The 15,810-nt window shown below is 41.4% G+C and overlaps 1 protein-coding gene across 2 annotated transcripts in view; it reads right to left on the bottom strand.

Moving 5' to 3' along the window:
* Positions 1–1,033: 1,033 nt before the first annotated feature.
* The window catches only part of CFAP298 (cilia and flagella associated protein 298), a 17,644-nt gene continuing 2,867 nt past the window's right edge, over positions 1,034–15,810 (bottom strand). For both annotated transcript variants that reach the window (XM_006032670.3, XM_006032669.3), the window contains 6 exons: positions 15,260–15,427; positions 10,308–10,375; positions 5,361–5,519; positions 4,464–4,595; positions 1,573–1,668; positions 1,034–1,450 (listed from right to left, as the gene is read on the bottom strand). In XM_006032670.3, the coding sequence (XP_006032732.1) occupies positions 1,340–1,450; positions 1,573–1,668; positions 4,464–4,595; positions 5,361–5,519; positions 10,308–10,375; positions 15,260–15,425 (732 nt within the window). In that variant the 5' untranslated portion in view covers positions 15,426–15,427 and the 3' untranslated portion in view covers positions 1,034–1,339. The remainder of the gene's footprint in view (positions 1,451–1,572; positions 1,669–4,463; positions 4,596–5,360; positions 5,520–10,307; positions 10,376–15,259; positions 15,428–15,810) is intronic.

The following is a 15,810-nucleotide window of genomic DNA, read 5'->3' as shown; positions in this document are numbered from 1 at the left end:
TCCTCCTGTCCTCCCCAACGCTAGGTCAGTCCGGGACCGCTGCTCCCCCTGCCATGGTGGCCCAGCTTCGCCCTAGCCTCGATCCTTCCCTGTATCGGGCCTAGGCCCACTCCTCCCCTTCCCCCACCACCACCATGGGGGGGGTGGAGCAGTGGGCCCGACCCAACATGGCACTGGGGGCTGGGGGGGCCGAGGAGGAGTGGGCCTCCTGCCCCACGTCGGGCCCGGTTCCACTCCTTCCCCATCTCCCCCATGTTGGCAACTCCCCCGCTTCTCCCATCTTCCTGCCGCCACCGGTTTCAGCCCAGGCACACTGCTCCCCACCCTCTCCACAGTGGCCCAGCTTTTCTCCATCCTTGGGCCCAGTCCTCCTCCACATTGGGCCTGGGCCCGGGCCTGCTCCTCCCCTCCCCCCGGCTGCTGCGGCAGGGAGCAGGGAAACAGGCCCAGACCCCAAGCAGCAGGAGGGAAGGGGGGAGTGGGCCCAGATGGGGTGGGGCCCAGGACTCCATCCCAGTCATTCTTGATGGGCAATTGGCTAGCTTTAACATAATAACATTGAAAGAAAAAGAAAAAAAAGATATAATTGTTATAAAATTTTGAACAAGGAATTGTTATCTGGCTTCCAGTCTTACATGTACATTATATTTCAAAACCCCCACCTCCACAAAGAGCTATTTTCATTATCTCATTCTCACTTAGTAGTAATGTTTACCTTTTAAATTGGATTTCTGTCAGCCTATACATAAAAATCTCATAATTCTAACAAATGATAAAATTAACCGGACTTAGTATCTTGGTTTGTAATTCCAAATTAAAAACAGGCATGTAGAGTAAAAGTGAAACATAAAAATATTGCCTAAAAACCAATTAATCTAAAATTGCTGGCTTAATATTAACCTTGTTAATATGCAAAGCAGCAATCAAACCCACTGATTTTGTATTAGATTTAAGATGCAGCCTATGAACACTGATTTTCTACAGCCACACTAACTTTGATAAACTGTACTGTTTGAAACAAATACAAAAAGAAGAAAATATGAAGACTACCAGCACAGGCATCTAATTCATATTTATTAGATATGAATGTTACTATGAAACAGTTCAAATATTTTAAAACTACAGCATTTAAATAATTAACTACATACTTCTTTTAAAGCAGAATTATGAACATTAGCACAATGGGTTGTATTCAGCTACCCCATAGCTGCTACAGTTTTTAATAGATATACAATACCCAATAACAAGACTGTTATTGTCGGAGAAATTCTAATACACAGAGGGTTATTAATGTAAGGCAATTTTTATTTTTAAAGAATCAAAGGATGTTTGGAGAGCTTCATCTCGGTCCCCACTTAATGTCTTTAACTCCATGAAAATGTCTTTTCAAAGCATGACTGTCTGCCCATTCAGCATTTAAAAATGAGTCGTCGTCATCTTCCTCTAATTTCTGCAAATAAAATTGTTGCAAAAAAAGTAACAAAAGAAAGCTTTAAAGAAAATACTGCAAAAAATCACCACTTTATTTATTTGTATTTGCATGTCACTTAACATAACGTGATTTTATTTTACCTTGAGTTCCTCCTGCTTTTTATAATAATACAGCATCATCTGTTTTTGCTCTTCATTACTAATCAGTGGCTCACGAGCTGGGGCTCCTTGTCCTTTCTGAAAGTAGGTGGTAAATGTTATTTATAAATGCTATTTTCCTATTAAACAAGTTACATAAGAAGCTGCTAAACAAAGACAGCAGCAACATTTTCTCAGGGAGTCAGCCTTCTCATACTTAAGTCTGGATTTTGGTGCTTCAATTTAGGCACTTAGTTTTGAAAATCTTGGCCCAGAATTATCAGGCTTGTAAAATTTAAGTCGTACTCTCCACAAGGTGTGTCCAGCGTTTATATACAACATTCTCATGAATATGAATCTCCTTCTCCTTACTGCACAATAACTGTGGTTGGTCAAGATGTATGGTCTCAGTGGATTTCTGGTGCCTGTGAGACAGGCATGAGAACACACTCGTTTAGCCATTAGTGGCTGGTGGGGTCACACCTGTATCTCATGTGTCCTAACACTCCTCTCAGGTTAGATCAACAGAGAACTGGGTGTCAAGCCCTTTTCTTTTATGGGGATTAAAAGATCTGAAGAAAATCCCTTCTCTTAGACTTCCAGGGACACTGCTTCCACTGCTCCAAGATTTAAATGAGAATTCACTACTTTGTTGGTACAGTATTTTGTGAGAGGGGTCCCTGAAGAAGGCAGAGAGTGACTACAACTGAACAGAATACTTAAATTCGTCCTCTCTAAAATTAAAACATGTTTACCAAAGAAATGGAACACAGTAATTAGCTTTGAGTGTTTCTGAAAAGCTGCTAGAAATGACATTAAACTGCTGTCATGGGATAGATGTAAAATTTGTGATAGACAAAGGCAGAGAGAATTTTGTACAGAAATCTTTGATTCATCTTCAGTGGCTCCAGCATCATCAGTGAATTACAAATAGAGGGGTTCTCTCTTGTGAGCCTCAGATTTAACTTGCTGTCTCTTAGGAGGGTCCATATACCCCTAAACAAGGAAAGTGTACCTCTCAGATTGCTGAGATGCAGGGTTTCCTTTGTACTCAGAATGAGCAGATTGTAATATTCAAACTCTACTGTCATCTAGATCTTGTTTTGTACACCTCAAGATTGAAGCTATGAAACCAAGAGCATAGTGACAGCAGTGGTCAAAAAGAATGCAGTCATATCTGAAGTACCTAGAGCAACTTATAACAGAGTTCAAATTACCAGCTGTCCTACATATCCAAAGGAGAGCTCAGTTCTTTCATAAACTATGATACCTTGTCCCAATTAAGGTAATTATATTTTGACTGGTATTGAGACATGAACTTGAAAATGTGACACTGAATAATCTTTTTGCCAAAGAAGCTTAACTTTGATAGGTCTTTATTTTTAGGAAAATGAATACTCTTCATATGATCAGACCACCTTATCTGAATTCTTTTGGCAATTTTGTTCTCCTTCTCCAAAAGAGCTAGAGAAAGCAATGGTGAGCAAGGTTGTACAGTGATTGCAAGATAATTTGGTACAGAATAGAGCCAAGAAAATTAGTGCTTAGAACTCAGTAGGGATTAGTGTTCAAGATATGGACAGTGAAAACAACAGTGAAGGTTCAAGATATGGACAGTGAAACAGGAACATGTACACCGGTTTTAGCACTTCTTGAGCAAGGCTCAGACAGCACTGTGCTCAGAAAACCACTGGATTTTGCCAAGGTGTCAGAAGGCCACAGGCAATCTTTTGTCTGAGTGCTCCAAGGAAAACCTTGATTCATTTTATTAGTCCCTGGAGACAAAGATCTGTGTACACTGTGGGAAAAAATGTTCCCTCCTACCTCTTTCATATGACTAAGCACAGGAAGACTTAGCTACTCTGTCAGTCTTAGTAACTGAAAAAATTGATTTCTTTGAATAGTTAACTAGGGAGCTCAGGGTTGAAATGCAACTCACGGAAGCAGTAGCTGAAGAAGTTTGTTCAGGCCTAGTAGTCTTTTTTATTCCTTGGAGAAAGCATTTATTAAATGATCTGGGAGAGTTTAAAGCTAAGCCTCTTTAACCTTCTATGTCGTCTTGAAGGAGGAACAAATTAACTGTCTATCAGGGATGTGACCAACTCCAAGGCAAAAGAAGAAAGGAACCACGAGGACAGATCACTGAATAGAAGACGTTGCAAGTCCGTGTGTGTGTTGGCATTTTGAGGACTGGAAACTGTTTTATCTGTAGTGTCTACATAATCACAGCACCAGGGAAGACCCTACCACTACTTTGAGAAGAACAAGTATAACACTAAATCCATGTACTTACTTACATAAACAGGAGAGTCATACAGCATACAGAGAGCTGGACAATATAGTGATCTGGCCTTGCCGTTACAGGTAGTACAAAAGAACTGAAGGCTAGTTAAGTCTGTCTGCTCCATCCTTTATGCCCTGGGGCAGTAGCATTAGAGCATGCAGGATGCAGGCATGGCCAGTGGACAGTGGTGTCCAAAAGAAATTAATTTCATGCATATAGGATGCAATGCACTGGAAGTCAGAGCTGAATAATGATTACTCAGTGAAGAAAACTTCAGAGCAATTTCCTTAAAATTAGAAAGCTATACTGAATTTTCCAGCTAGCTAAGGCTTTGGTGCTTACCATTTTTGTTGTACTTAGCAAAAATATATTCTGGAGTAAATAAGGGAAATATTTCACTGAGGAACAAAGGAATTCACAAAGCAGAATACTTGTACTGGTTGGAACTTTTAAATCAGTGTTGGTTCATATTATTCACAGACCTCAGTTAAAAATTAACCTGATACACATTCCAAATTACTGCAAATTCTCATCATTAAAAAGTTGACAACTGTTGCTGAATCATATGTAGTGCCTTACAGTACTCTTTAAGCACTTTAATGGTACTTACTTTCTGTATCTTGACAATGATTTTGGTTTTCTCATTTTTTCCTACATAATCTGACAGTTTGTTTGTTCTTTTTAATTCTTTTGCTGCCCACCACAATTGTGCTTCTGTTTCTGCAATAACTTCAAGTCCAGCCTGTGATAATTTTAATATGCAAGGAAAAAAAATGAAACTTTTAATTTTTGTGTATACAGAGAATTGTGTGTTAGTGTATACAAATAATTGTGTATTAGTACTCCATAATAATCTGATTGGAACATCCTTCTGAGACAGAAAACAAAAAGGCCAGTTAAAGTAATTCCCTTGATTTTACACTTATTAACAGTGTTAAAACCCTAACTCTCCCTCACTGATAAACATATAGTGTCTTGTTTCCTTCAAATAGCACTATGCTCAATTCTCAGTTCAGCTTGCGAACTCAAAATACTTTATCATCACACAGATGATCTAAAGAACATAAGAAACGCCATGCTGGATCAGACCATAGGTCCATCCAGCCCAGTGTCTTGTATTTCACCCTCACAGAATAGATGTTAAAGAGAAGAGAATTTATACAGGGCCTACTATCCAGACTGATTTGTACCCTGCTCCTTTTCCCTCACAAAAGACAGAAACTATTAAAGATGGGCAAACAAATAAAACGGTATGAACTTAAAAATTTAAGTTGGGTGATCCTGTAATCAGTTAAATTGTCTATCTAATTTTTAGTTAACCGAGTTGCCTGTACATTAAAAAAATATTTTACAATCAAAATATTTAAAAATCAACAAAATACTATCAGTAAACAGGCCAGACTTCAAATAAGTTTAAGTAAAAATGAAGAATTTCTTCTTCCTTGCCTAGAAAAATATAAACTTAAGCCAGATACTCATAAAGTAGTTAAAATATGTTGCTGCATACATGAGTTCCAGATAAATCTTCTTTATCTTCAAACTCCATTCTAATTGGATCATATGGAGGCAATCCCATTGGATAAACAATCATCACTGCTCCTCGGAGCTGGTCCACTGCATCTTTCACCATTTCCATACCAACGCACACATTAGCTTGAACTTGTTTCTGAAATACAGGAAAGAACCACTGTTACATTTAAATAACAAATTAAGAGGAAAGAGTCTGTTTGCATTCCGTTCATGAAATTTGAGTTGAGTAAAGCCAACTGGTTGAACAGAAGCTTAAGTAAAAGCATGTCTCCTTTGATTCTTTTTTTTAAACACTAATTCCTGAAACAGCTGCATATTTCAACAAACTTTTGTTTTTTGATTCTATTTGGTTAGCAAAGGTGGGCCATTTCAAGTATCCATGAAATGCCTGCTATACAATTTTAAAACAAAAATTATAGTATCTAGGGCAATTGTGCTCAATTTATAATCTGTGGGCTGAATCTGGCCTGCCAGCCCCTGAGGCTCCCCAAAGGTCTTTAAATTTGGGGGTGGAGGAGCATTCCTCCACCAAATTTCCAGACTTGTGTGAATTTCTGTAGGCCACCCTGTGCACTAGATTGGGCCAGCATCCAGGGAAGGTCTGTGGCTGGATCCAGCCTGCTAGATGTGCTGAGCACCCAAGGAATGCAGAGTTCAAGAAAGTATACAGATGCTAGTAGAAAATGGGTGGAAAAATTGTTATTTTGAACTTTTGTGATGAAACTTATAAAAAAAAAAAAAACAGTAAATGTCAAATAAAGGTTAGACAAAGGACATAAGTTTTCATATACAAATGAAACACAAGCAGCAGCAAAATACATACAAGATATACTCTTAATGCAATGCTTGGCAAAACTAGAATTATTTAAACAAATAAAAAGAAATAAAATGAAGCTGAAATAGAAATATTTTATTTATAAATATTGCATCTCCAGTGTTCAGTACTGGTGGGTTAAAAAAGGAGGCTAAGAGAATAATGCCTCCTTGTGGACATTACTAGTTGATAGAATTATAGAAAATTAGAGTTGGAAGGGACCTCAGGAGTTCATCTAGCGAGTCCAACCTCCTGCTCAAATCAGGACTGTCCCCAGTTAGATCATACCACCCAACACTGTCTAGCTGGGTCATAAAAACCTCCAAGGTTGGAGATTTCACAGCCTCTTTCTGGGTAACCAGTTCCAGTTCTTCCTAATGTCTAACCTAAACTTTTCTTGCTGCAGCTTGAGATCATTGTCCCTGTTCGGTCATCTGCTACCACTGAGAACAGTTTAGCTCCATGCTCTCTGGAACCACCCTTCAGGTAGTTGAAGGCTGCTATTAAATCCCCTCTCAGTCTTCTCTTCTCCAGACTAAATAAGCCTAGTGGGGGGCCCAAAACTGGACACAGTACTCCAGATATGGCCTCACCAGTACTGAATAGAGGGGCATAATCACTTCCTTTGATCTGCTAGTAAGGCTCTTACTAATGCAGTCCAGTATGCCATTAGCCTTCTTGGCAACAAGGGCATACTGGTGGCTCATATTCAGCTTACTGTGCACTGTAACCCACAGGTTCTTTTCTGCAGAGCTGTTGCTTAGCCAGTTGGTCCCCAGCCTGTAGCAGTGCATGGGATTGCTCTGTCCTAAGTGCAGGACTTTGCACTTCTTATTGAACCTCATGATATTTCTTTTAGTCCAATCCGCCAATTTGTCAAGGTATCTCTGGATTCTATCCCTGCCCTCCAGCTTATCTATTACTCTCCCCAGCTTGGTGTCATATGCAAACTTACTGTGCGTGCACTCTCTCTCATCTTCTAGGTCATGGATGAATATATTGAACTAAACCAGACTCAGGACCAACCCCTCACTACACTTGATACCGGCTACCAACTAGATATCAAGCCATTGACTACTACCCTCTGAGCCCAATGATCCAGGAAGTTTTTTATCCACCTTATAATCCATTCATCCAACCCATACTTCCTTAGCTTGCTTGCAGGTATGTGGGAGACCATATCAAAACCTTGCTAAAGTCAAGGTATATCATGTCCACTGCTCTTCTCACATCTACACAGCCAGTCATCTCATCATAGAAGACAATCAGGTTGGTCAGGCATGACTTGCCCTTGGTGAATCCATGTCAACTGTTCCTAATCACCTACTTCTCCTCCAAGTGCACAGAAATGGATTCCTTGAGGACCTGCTTCATGATTTTTCTAGGGACTGAGGTGAGATTGACTGATCTGTAGTTCCCTGGATCCATGAATGACTCATGACCCCCAGCATCTGCGGGGACACAGCGGCAATGGCGGGAGCGCTGTGGCAACGGCAGGAACGCAGTGGTCGTAAAACAGGGGAGCTCCCACAGACGCCACTGATGGCGGCGGCGGAGTGGCAAGCACCGACCAAGGGGCAGCAGCAGCAAGTGGGGATTGCAGACTGCCCGCAGATGCCACCAGCAGTGGGGGTGCACTGCCATGCTCAGGGGGTGCATGTGCATCCGCTTGCACCCCCTACGCGTTGCCCCTGCCTGGATCCTCCTTCTTTCCTTTCTTAAAGATGGGCACTATATTTGCCCTTTTCCAATGGTCTGGGACTTTTGCTCACCACGAGTTTTTAAACATAACTGGCCAGTGGCTCTGCAATCACAGGCTTATGCAGTACACCATTCCTTAATCTCAAAGATCAAATGTCGTCCGAAATACACCTCTCTATTTTTATCAGTCTGGACCAATTCTTTGATTTGATGTCTTAGCTTTTTTTATATTAAGCAGACCATATTTTGGGTATTTTGCCCACACAATATATATTAAAATAATAAAACAATTTTTCAATTAAATCTGAAAGGAAAACAGAGCACTTAATAAGCTGTGTCTTCCAAACAATTTCATCCACTATTAAAGTCTAGCAACTTCTGGGTACAACACAGCAATACAATGTAACAATTTGGACTGGAAGTGACAATCCAGTATCAAAGTAGAAATTTCTTTTATACATTCCTGAAGAACAGAGACCAAAAGTGCAGTATTTAATTCAGCAAGAGATACAGAAATCTGTATCAGTAGTATAAAAATATTTTTCCCTATATTTAGAAATAGAGCCAATCACAAAAGATCTGAGGACACAATGGTTCAAGAGAAAACGCAAGTTCACCAAGCCCAAAATGTTTCATTTGAAACACCTCAGGTATGACACATTTCTGAATCCAAGGTGCGTTACAGCCCCAGAGCCAGAAACTCTGGAAGCCCCATGGAGCTGCATAATGAAACTGAAAAGAATGTTAATTTTACAGCCATTATTTGTCAATTCCACTGAACAGCTGCAAGAACTGGGGCCCTGGTTTGTGAGAAATTCCAGGGGGGAAAAAACTGCTTTGGTCTGAAGTGATCCAAAACAAAAACAAACAAACATCTTACAAACTCCTACTTTCAACTGGTTCTATTTAAAATGATATTGCTAAAACATTGTATATATGCACAGAACAATGATCAAACTTGCCCATAAAATGTCTCAAGTTACTGAGGGCAGTCAGAGGCCCCTTGCTGCAGAAGCAACTTGCAATAAATTGAACTAAAAGCTTCTGAGATTTCCAGCATGGTCAGAATGGCTGAATGACAACAATCTAAAACTACAGCCTCTGTAAGCACGGGTACAACTCCAATGGAAGACCATAACCAAGAGTGGAACTCATCTAAGACGTCAATGGCCTCTAGGCAGAACATGAATTGCATAGTCACTACTTTCCAAATCACATTGCTAAAACTGAGAAGGTTTATGAATGGGCAATAATTGAAAATAAGTCTATTATCATCAAGTTGCAATTTCTTGAAGGGAAAAATGTTTGAACATGTTCAAACCTTTTACTAGGTGGGAACCTAAAAATCTCCATATGGCATTATGGAACCAGCACATAATTCCTTAATTCACAGCCACATCACCTGCTTTAAACAATCAAGATGGACTGGGGTCAAGTCTCACAGATGGTAATCCCGAAAGAAAAAACAAAATGTAATGTGATTAGGGAGAGTTAGGAACCTGTGGCTCTGTCATAGTCAGAAGACTTGAAGACTAACCCAGACCTGATCTAGCTTAATGGCAAAGATAACAAGAGTTAAACTTGGGGGATTCAACAATCCCAAAATCTGAAAAAATAAGACAGCATTGATATCAAAAGATGTGAAATATTCCACAAACAGGAAAATATACACTTTTGCATGTCTGGTTTACAAGGAAGAGTAAATGAATAAAAAGCTATTTAATTTACACCTCAATGTAAAACAAATTGTGTGTTAATATACAAATATTCTTAAAATGAATTCAAACTATGTTAGGCTACAGCTCTGCAAAAAAACATAAAACATACTTAATTTCACACATGTGAAATCAGTGTGATACATATAGCCTTACAGCTAAGCACGTACACAGATTTCTGGCAGAATCAAAAGCTTAACATGAACTGGCCCATGGTAAGAAAAGATCAGCATAAATAACATTTTGAAACAATAATTATATATATAATTCCAATAGACCTATATTAATGAGCAAAAGGCATTTTAATCTAAGTAGTTCATGGAACGCAGTTAATTTTTCACTTGAAAACTTGACAAGCATTCACATAAAGAATGCATCAACAACAAAAACATTAAGAATATGTGGATGGAAGCAAATGGGGTTTAATCATTTAGTGTGAAGTATGTGCTGCCAGTATCCACTTGGAGTTTAATATCTCATTCTGTCACTTGCTGAAACAGCTTGCCAACAAGCCATTAAGAAAATGATTAACAGTAGTTTCACAGTTATTATACTTTTCCTAGTTTTTATTATACATTACTACTGAAAATTACTGCCCTTTGCACTGAAATGAAGAAGTCAGTCATTTTTTAATAGCAAAGCTAGGCAGCATTCATCACATTTTTGAAAAACGGGTCATTTAAAAATATCTTACCTTAGAGATTAATGCTTTAGCTTCTTCTATTGTCTTTTTTAGAACTTCCTTCATTTTTTCATTTGGGGCTTAGAGATAAGAGAGGCATATTTAACACAGTAAGGCATCAGACAGGTTATTCTAAAAAAATTCCTACTGTAAATAAATTAGTTTCAGCCTAATGATAATCTAGGAGTAGCTGCTATGCTACAAGTATTTCCCATGCTTCCAGACTTTGCTGGTTGCCACAGAGGGCTAGAAAGGAATTTTTCCCCCTTCCTGTTGCTAAGGTGTCAGGTTTTTATTTTTGTGGGCTTTTCTGCCTTCCTCAGGAGCACTGGGTGTTGGCTGCAGCCAAGGCTGAGAATTGTGACTGGAGTGTGACTTTGCATCTGCTGGTATTTAGGCCTGCAGATTCCTGGCTAGCCCCCTCCACTCAGGATTAAACCACTTGCCACATTTGGGATTGAGAAGGAATATTACCCCATGGTGAGATTGATATTCATCGATTGTAAGGCTGGAAGGGACCTTGGAAAATCATTGGGTCCAGCCTCCTGCACCAAGCAGGAAAGATAACTGGGGTCATGTGACCCCAGCAAGGTGACTGTCCAGTCTCCTCTTCGTGATTTCCAGGGTAGGTGATTATACCACCTCTGGAGGGAGCTTATTCCAGTCTGGACACCGCGACTGTGAAGAAGTTTTTCCCAATGTTGAGCCTGAATTGGTCATCCAGGAGTTGTGGCCATATTAACTGTAGGGATTCTTGCCTTCCTCTGTAGCAAAGGGTACGGCCCTCTTCCATGGATCTCTCAAGTAGATTTTAACAACCCTTGCAGCAGTAGGACACTGACCACCACTGTCACCCTGGCTTTATCTATGGCAGGTTAGGGTGCTATGCCTTGTAGCTGTGTGACAGGGCTGACTCTGTGGTTTTAGTAATAGGTTAAACAAGGATTTATACGGGATGGTTTGGATAGGGATGATTCTGCCTCAGGCAGCCTGGTGGACTAGATAACTTCCAAAGGTCCCTTCCAGCCCATTTTTTTTTTTTATGGTTCTATATGTAAGAACTTTAGTTCCCCTTCCCCCATGCCATCTCCACTCCCCGCCTCCTTACCTTTGTTCCGCTTCGGCAGGCTCTGGCCCCACTCCAGGCTGGGGCATGGAGCATGTATTTGCTCCAGCCCAGCAGCTTGTAGCAGTGGTGGCAGCTTTAGCTCTGGCTCTGGGGCCCGAGCTGCTGCCACCTCTGCTACTAAGCCAGGTTGGGGCCAGAGCAAATACAGACTCCATACTCCATGCTGGAGCAGGGCCAGATTCAGAACAAGGGTAAGCAGTGGGGGTACGATGAAGTAGAGGGCAGATGGGGGGCGCGGGGCAGAAGAAGCAGCACTGTGGAAGAGAGGGTGAGGCTAACAGGTGGAAGCTGCAGCTGGGACCAGAGCTGGAGCTAGAGAAGCTGCCTGCCTGCCCCACCCCCACCTGATACCCAAACTCCAGATGAGGGGCTTTTGTCCCCCTTCATGTCAAACGGGGAAAAGAACCTTGTCAAGTAAATATGGTAACTCCACAGAGCAGTTAATAAATTGTTAAGAATACATCCACATGACAAATCAGTTCTCAAAATAGATAAATATATGTAGTTCCATGCAGGAATGGCAGTATTTATATTTGGAAGGCTAACTTGTTTTTGATGTCAAAGAAACATAACATAGCACACACAGCATATTGTTTTCCAACGATATTTCTTCTTAGAGGCTTTTTCAAACTAAGTAATAGCACCTGTCCTTTGGGTAGGACACACATTCAGTTGAATTTCTCTCTTAAAGCTATGAATTATCAGTGTACAAACAAAATGTTTTTGCCTCATGACTGGATGTTTTGGAGTGACTTTTAAGATCAAACAGAACACATGCCTGCATCTATTGTTTATCAGTCAATCTTTTTTTTCCTCTTCAGAAGAATCAACTGATTTATGCACAGGGTGGATGTATAACCAGGCCCCAAACAGTCTTGACTTTTGTACTTGCCGTGTTTTTGGACACATTATAAAAATTCCAAATCAGAATTATTTTTCAGTGCAGTTTTTATTTTAATATATTCAGCGCATGTAATCCTTTGCATCTTTTCATTGGTTATTTAACTTTCTTTTGGGATTTTGTAAGAGTAACAGCAATTCAAACACTTTATCTGCAGTCAACTTATATTCAGGGGGGAAACACTGTTTTTTCCTCAGACTGAACCTAAAAATATGTGGTCAATTTATAATCTGAACAACATGGCATACAATTATGAAATGTTTGGGGCCCCAAACAGAAAAATGTAAGCAAAGTTAATAAAGGTATAAAGTGAATATGCCTGATCAACCAGTAACTATAGAATATTTAAACATAATTCTCTATTTTGACTGTTTTAAAAAAATCTAGAGGTGCACCGATACACTGGTCCCATATCAGATTGACACTGATATAGGGAAAACTGACTGCATCAGAAATCAGCTTTTTTTGCCTGATGTGGCCAATAAATGCCCCATGAATGCACACAGCCACTGCAGACAAGGTTCCTTGGGTGAATTTGATATCTTTTATTAGACCAACCCAAATGGCTGGAGAATAGTTATTAAGCAAGCTTTCGGGTTCAAAATGCAACCAGGAATGCAGCCCAGTGGCTTGGAGAGCAGCATTGGCTGGTAAATCTGTTGTAGGGGAAGAGGTGGGGAGAGGGAAGGGGAAGAGATTGAGGCCCGTGGTGAGGAATGGAGTAGGGCAGGGGCAGGCGCTGCCCGGGTAGGGCACTGCAGAGAGCTCACCGAGGGAGGGGGGCGCGGCAGCTCCTGCAGCTACGTGCAGCCCAGAAGGGCATGCGCCCCCAGATCTGCACACTGGGCAGGGTGTGCTGTCACTATGGGCTGGGTGGTGCCAGGCTCTTCCCAGCGGGGCTGTTGAGCCAGGTTGTGCTTAAGGTGGACAGAAGCACCACTGCCACCTGGCCCAAGCCCAGCCCCCCCTGCCAGGAAGAGCCCAGCACCACCTCGGCATGCAGATCCAGGGGCACATACCCCCTGTGCCCTCCTGGAGTGTGTGCTGCGGCAGGAGCCACCCCCCACCCAGTCAAGCCGCTCACAGCCCCATCCTGTGCAGCACCTGCCCCAGCCCCACTCTCCCTCCCTCACCGCTGAGACCTTGATCTGCCCTCCCCCCACCTCCCCTTCCCTCACACCAGACTTACCAGCCCAGCCCTGGTCTCCAAGCTGCCTGGCTGCATATCGGAATTGGATTGGTATCAGTTGATATGGCTCCTTAAAAATCAGCCATCATTATGGGCTGATATGGTCCCCAAAAAATCTATTGGTGCACCCCTAAAAAAATATTTCCAAAATCCATTTAACTCTTACTTGTACAAAGCAGAATAACTGAGCGCATAGTTCAGAGACATGAAAGTGTAAAAGCTAAAATGTATTTGTAATTTATTGGAGTAACAGTCTACATTTCTAATAGATTTCAAATTCAGGTACTAATAAAAGGTTACTCCTAGCAGCAAATGCCAATCCACTGATTCCCAGTTCAGGATGCCTTACCTATTCCATTTTAAGACCCAATGAAATGAACTACTTACCACTTTGCTGAACTTTAAACATGTGGGCTGAAATCCTCCTGCTGTGAGAAGATGTCACGCTAAGGTTTTCATGTTTTTACAAAAACTAAGTTAAAATGGTCCAGCCATTTCTGAGAATAAAGGTAACGGACTATATACAGGCTGTCTTTTCAATATTAAAAAATCCTTACACCAGTTCACTGAGAAATTCTAGTGCTAGCCTGTACTTTGGTTCAGGAACTTGCAATTTGAAAGGGAGTGGTCTATGAGTCAAGAGACATGTATTTTTGCCATTTTTGTGAATTTCTGCCTAAGCCTCTGAATGAACAATTTGCATATGCTCCGTTACAACTTTATTACTGAGTTTTCCAAACACTCCATCTGGCTGGAACACCTTGATGCCCAGGATTAACAGGGTTAAATGGGACTTTCCCAGTAATTGCTTTTTAGCCTTGACATTTCTTAATTTTTTGAGAATTTAACTTTACAACTTTAACAAAGGCTTTGTCTGGATGCAATACAGATTTCAGATTATAATTACTTGATCATCATCACTGTGATAGTGTTCAAGATGGTAGCTTAATTTCTCATGAGACTACAGGTTTCCCCTGCTTTATGCAGGTCCTGTATGTGAGAATTCGCTCTTATGCAATGACCCTTTTTATGCAAGTTAAATTCACTCTTACACGATTGGTGTGGTGGAAGCCCAGTCAGTGGGCAGGGATGCGGTGCAACCAGCAGTGCCGCTCCTGGGGCAGCTGCAATTGGGGGCAAAGCGCAATGCCAGACACCTCTGCTGGGCTGCAATCCCAGCTGCGTGCACACCTCTCTCTGCCCCTCCTGCAGCCTGCAGCCCCGTGTTTGGGGAGGCTGAGCCCCCTTAGCCCCAGTAGAAACGGGTCTGGGGGTTAGTACAGTCAAGGTCTTGGAACATATCCTTATTTGTTACATTATAAAAGTGGGTTCCCTTTATGCGAATTCAAGTTATGGGCCGTTTCGCAGGAACACACGTATAGCATAAAGCGAGGGAAACCTGTACATCCAAACAAGTAGTTTTGGTTGTTGCTCCCCAATTGTTATAAAAAGGCAGTTAGAGTGCCATTAGAAAAAATCTTTTATAAAACAGACTTATATGCAACTAGCTAACAAATAATTGTTCAGGAACAGGAACAGCTAATATACTTCACTGGTATAAGTTAAAGCATACACTAATATTTACTTGCTTTTCTCTTGTTTAAAAACTCCGAGACAAAATCAGAAGTCCACATTTACGATGTTCAAGAGCATTTAGCTAAAATATCAATTAATTTTACGCTGCTCATGAAACCCTGCCTTAATTGTGCTCATATACAGAGAGAGGTATATCAAGATGCATTTACCATGTCCATTTCTTCTTCCAACTTCATCCTTTTTAAAGACACTTCCACCACTTGGGATGCATTTTTCTGCCCACTCATCCTTTAGCTTCAATTCTTCAATCTGCTCATCAGTCAGACCTTGCATATTCAGAGGCAAGAAGATACCATGTTCTGCCAGTGATTCCATTTCTTAAAAAACAGTCAGAGTTTAAAATCAGAAAAACGTGATAAAAGGCACTTTTTTGGAACAGAGCCATTATGCCACGATACCCCAGCGTGAAATAATTTTAGATCAGTGCCACTCCACTTCCCAGCCCAGCCCCATGAGCCAGATGAGTGGCCAGGGACTGGTCTGCGGGCTGAACCCTGACACGCAAGGTAGGCCTGACCCAGCGCAGGGTTGGCCTGCAGAAGTGATGTGGCCTACTGGGTCCGGCCCTGCGCACTGACCTAAACTCATGTATAGGATCCAGCTGCTGAGCGATGCCACATGCCTGCCCCGCCGCTGCGAGCAAGTGTGATCTAATGCCCAGGACCACCTCACGCAGCTCACAGGGCTCCCCTGAGCCTGG

This window comes from Alligator sinensis, unplaced genomic scaffold (genome assembly GCF_000455745.1).
Source record: "Alligator sinensis unplaced genomic scaffold, ASM45574v1 scaffold996_1, whole genome shotgun sequence".
NCBI classification, from domain to species: domain Eukaryota; kingdom Metazoa; phylum Chordata; order Crocodylia; family Alligatoridae; genus Alligator; species Alligator sinensis.
The sequence above is the reverse complement of the archived record's forward strand: the minus strand, read 5'-3'. Positions and strand labels throughout refer to the sequence as shown.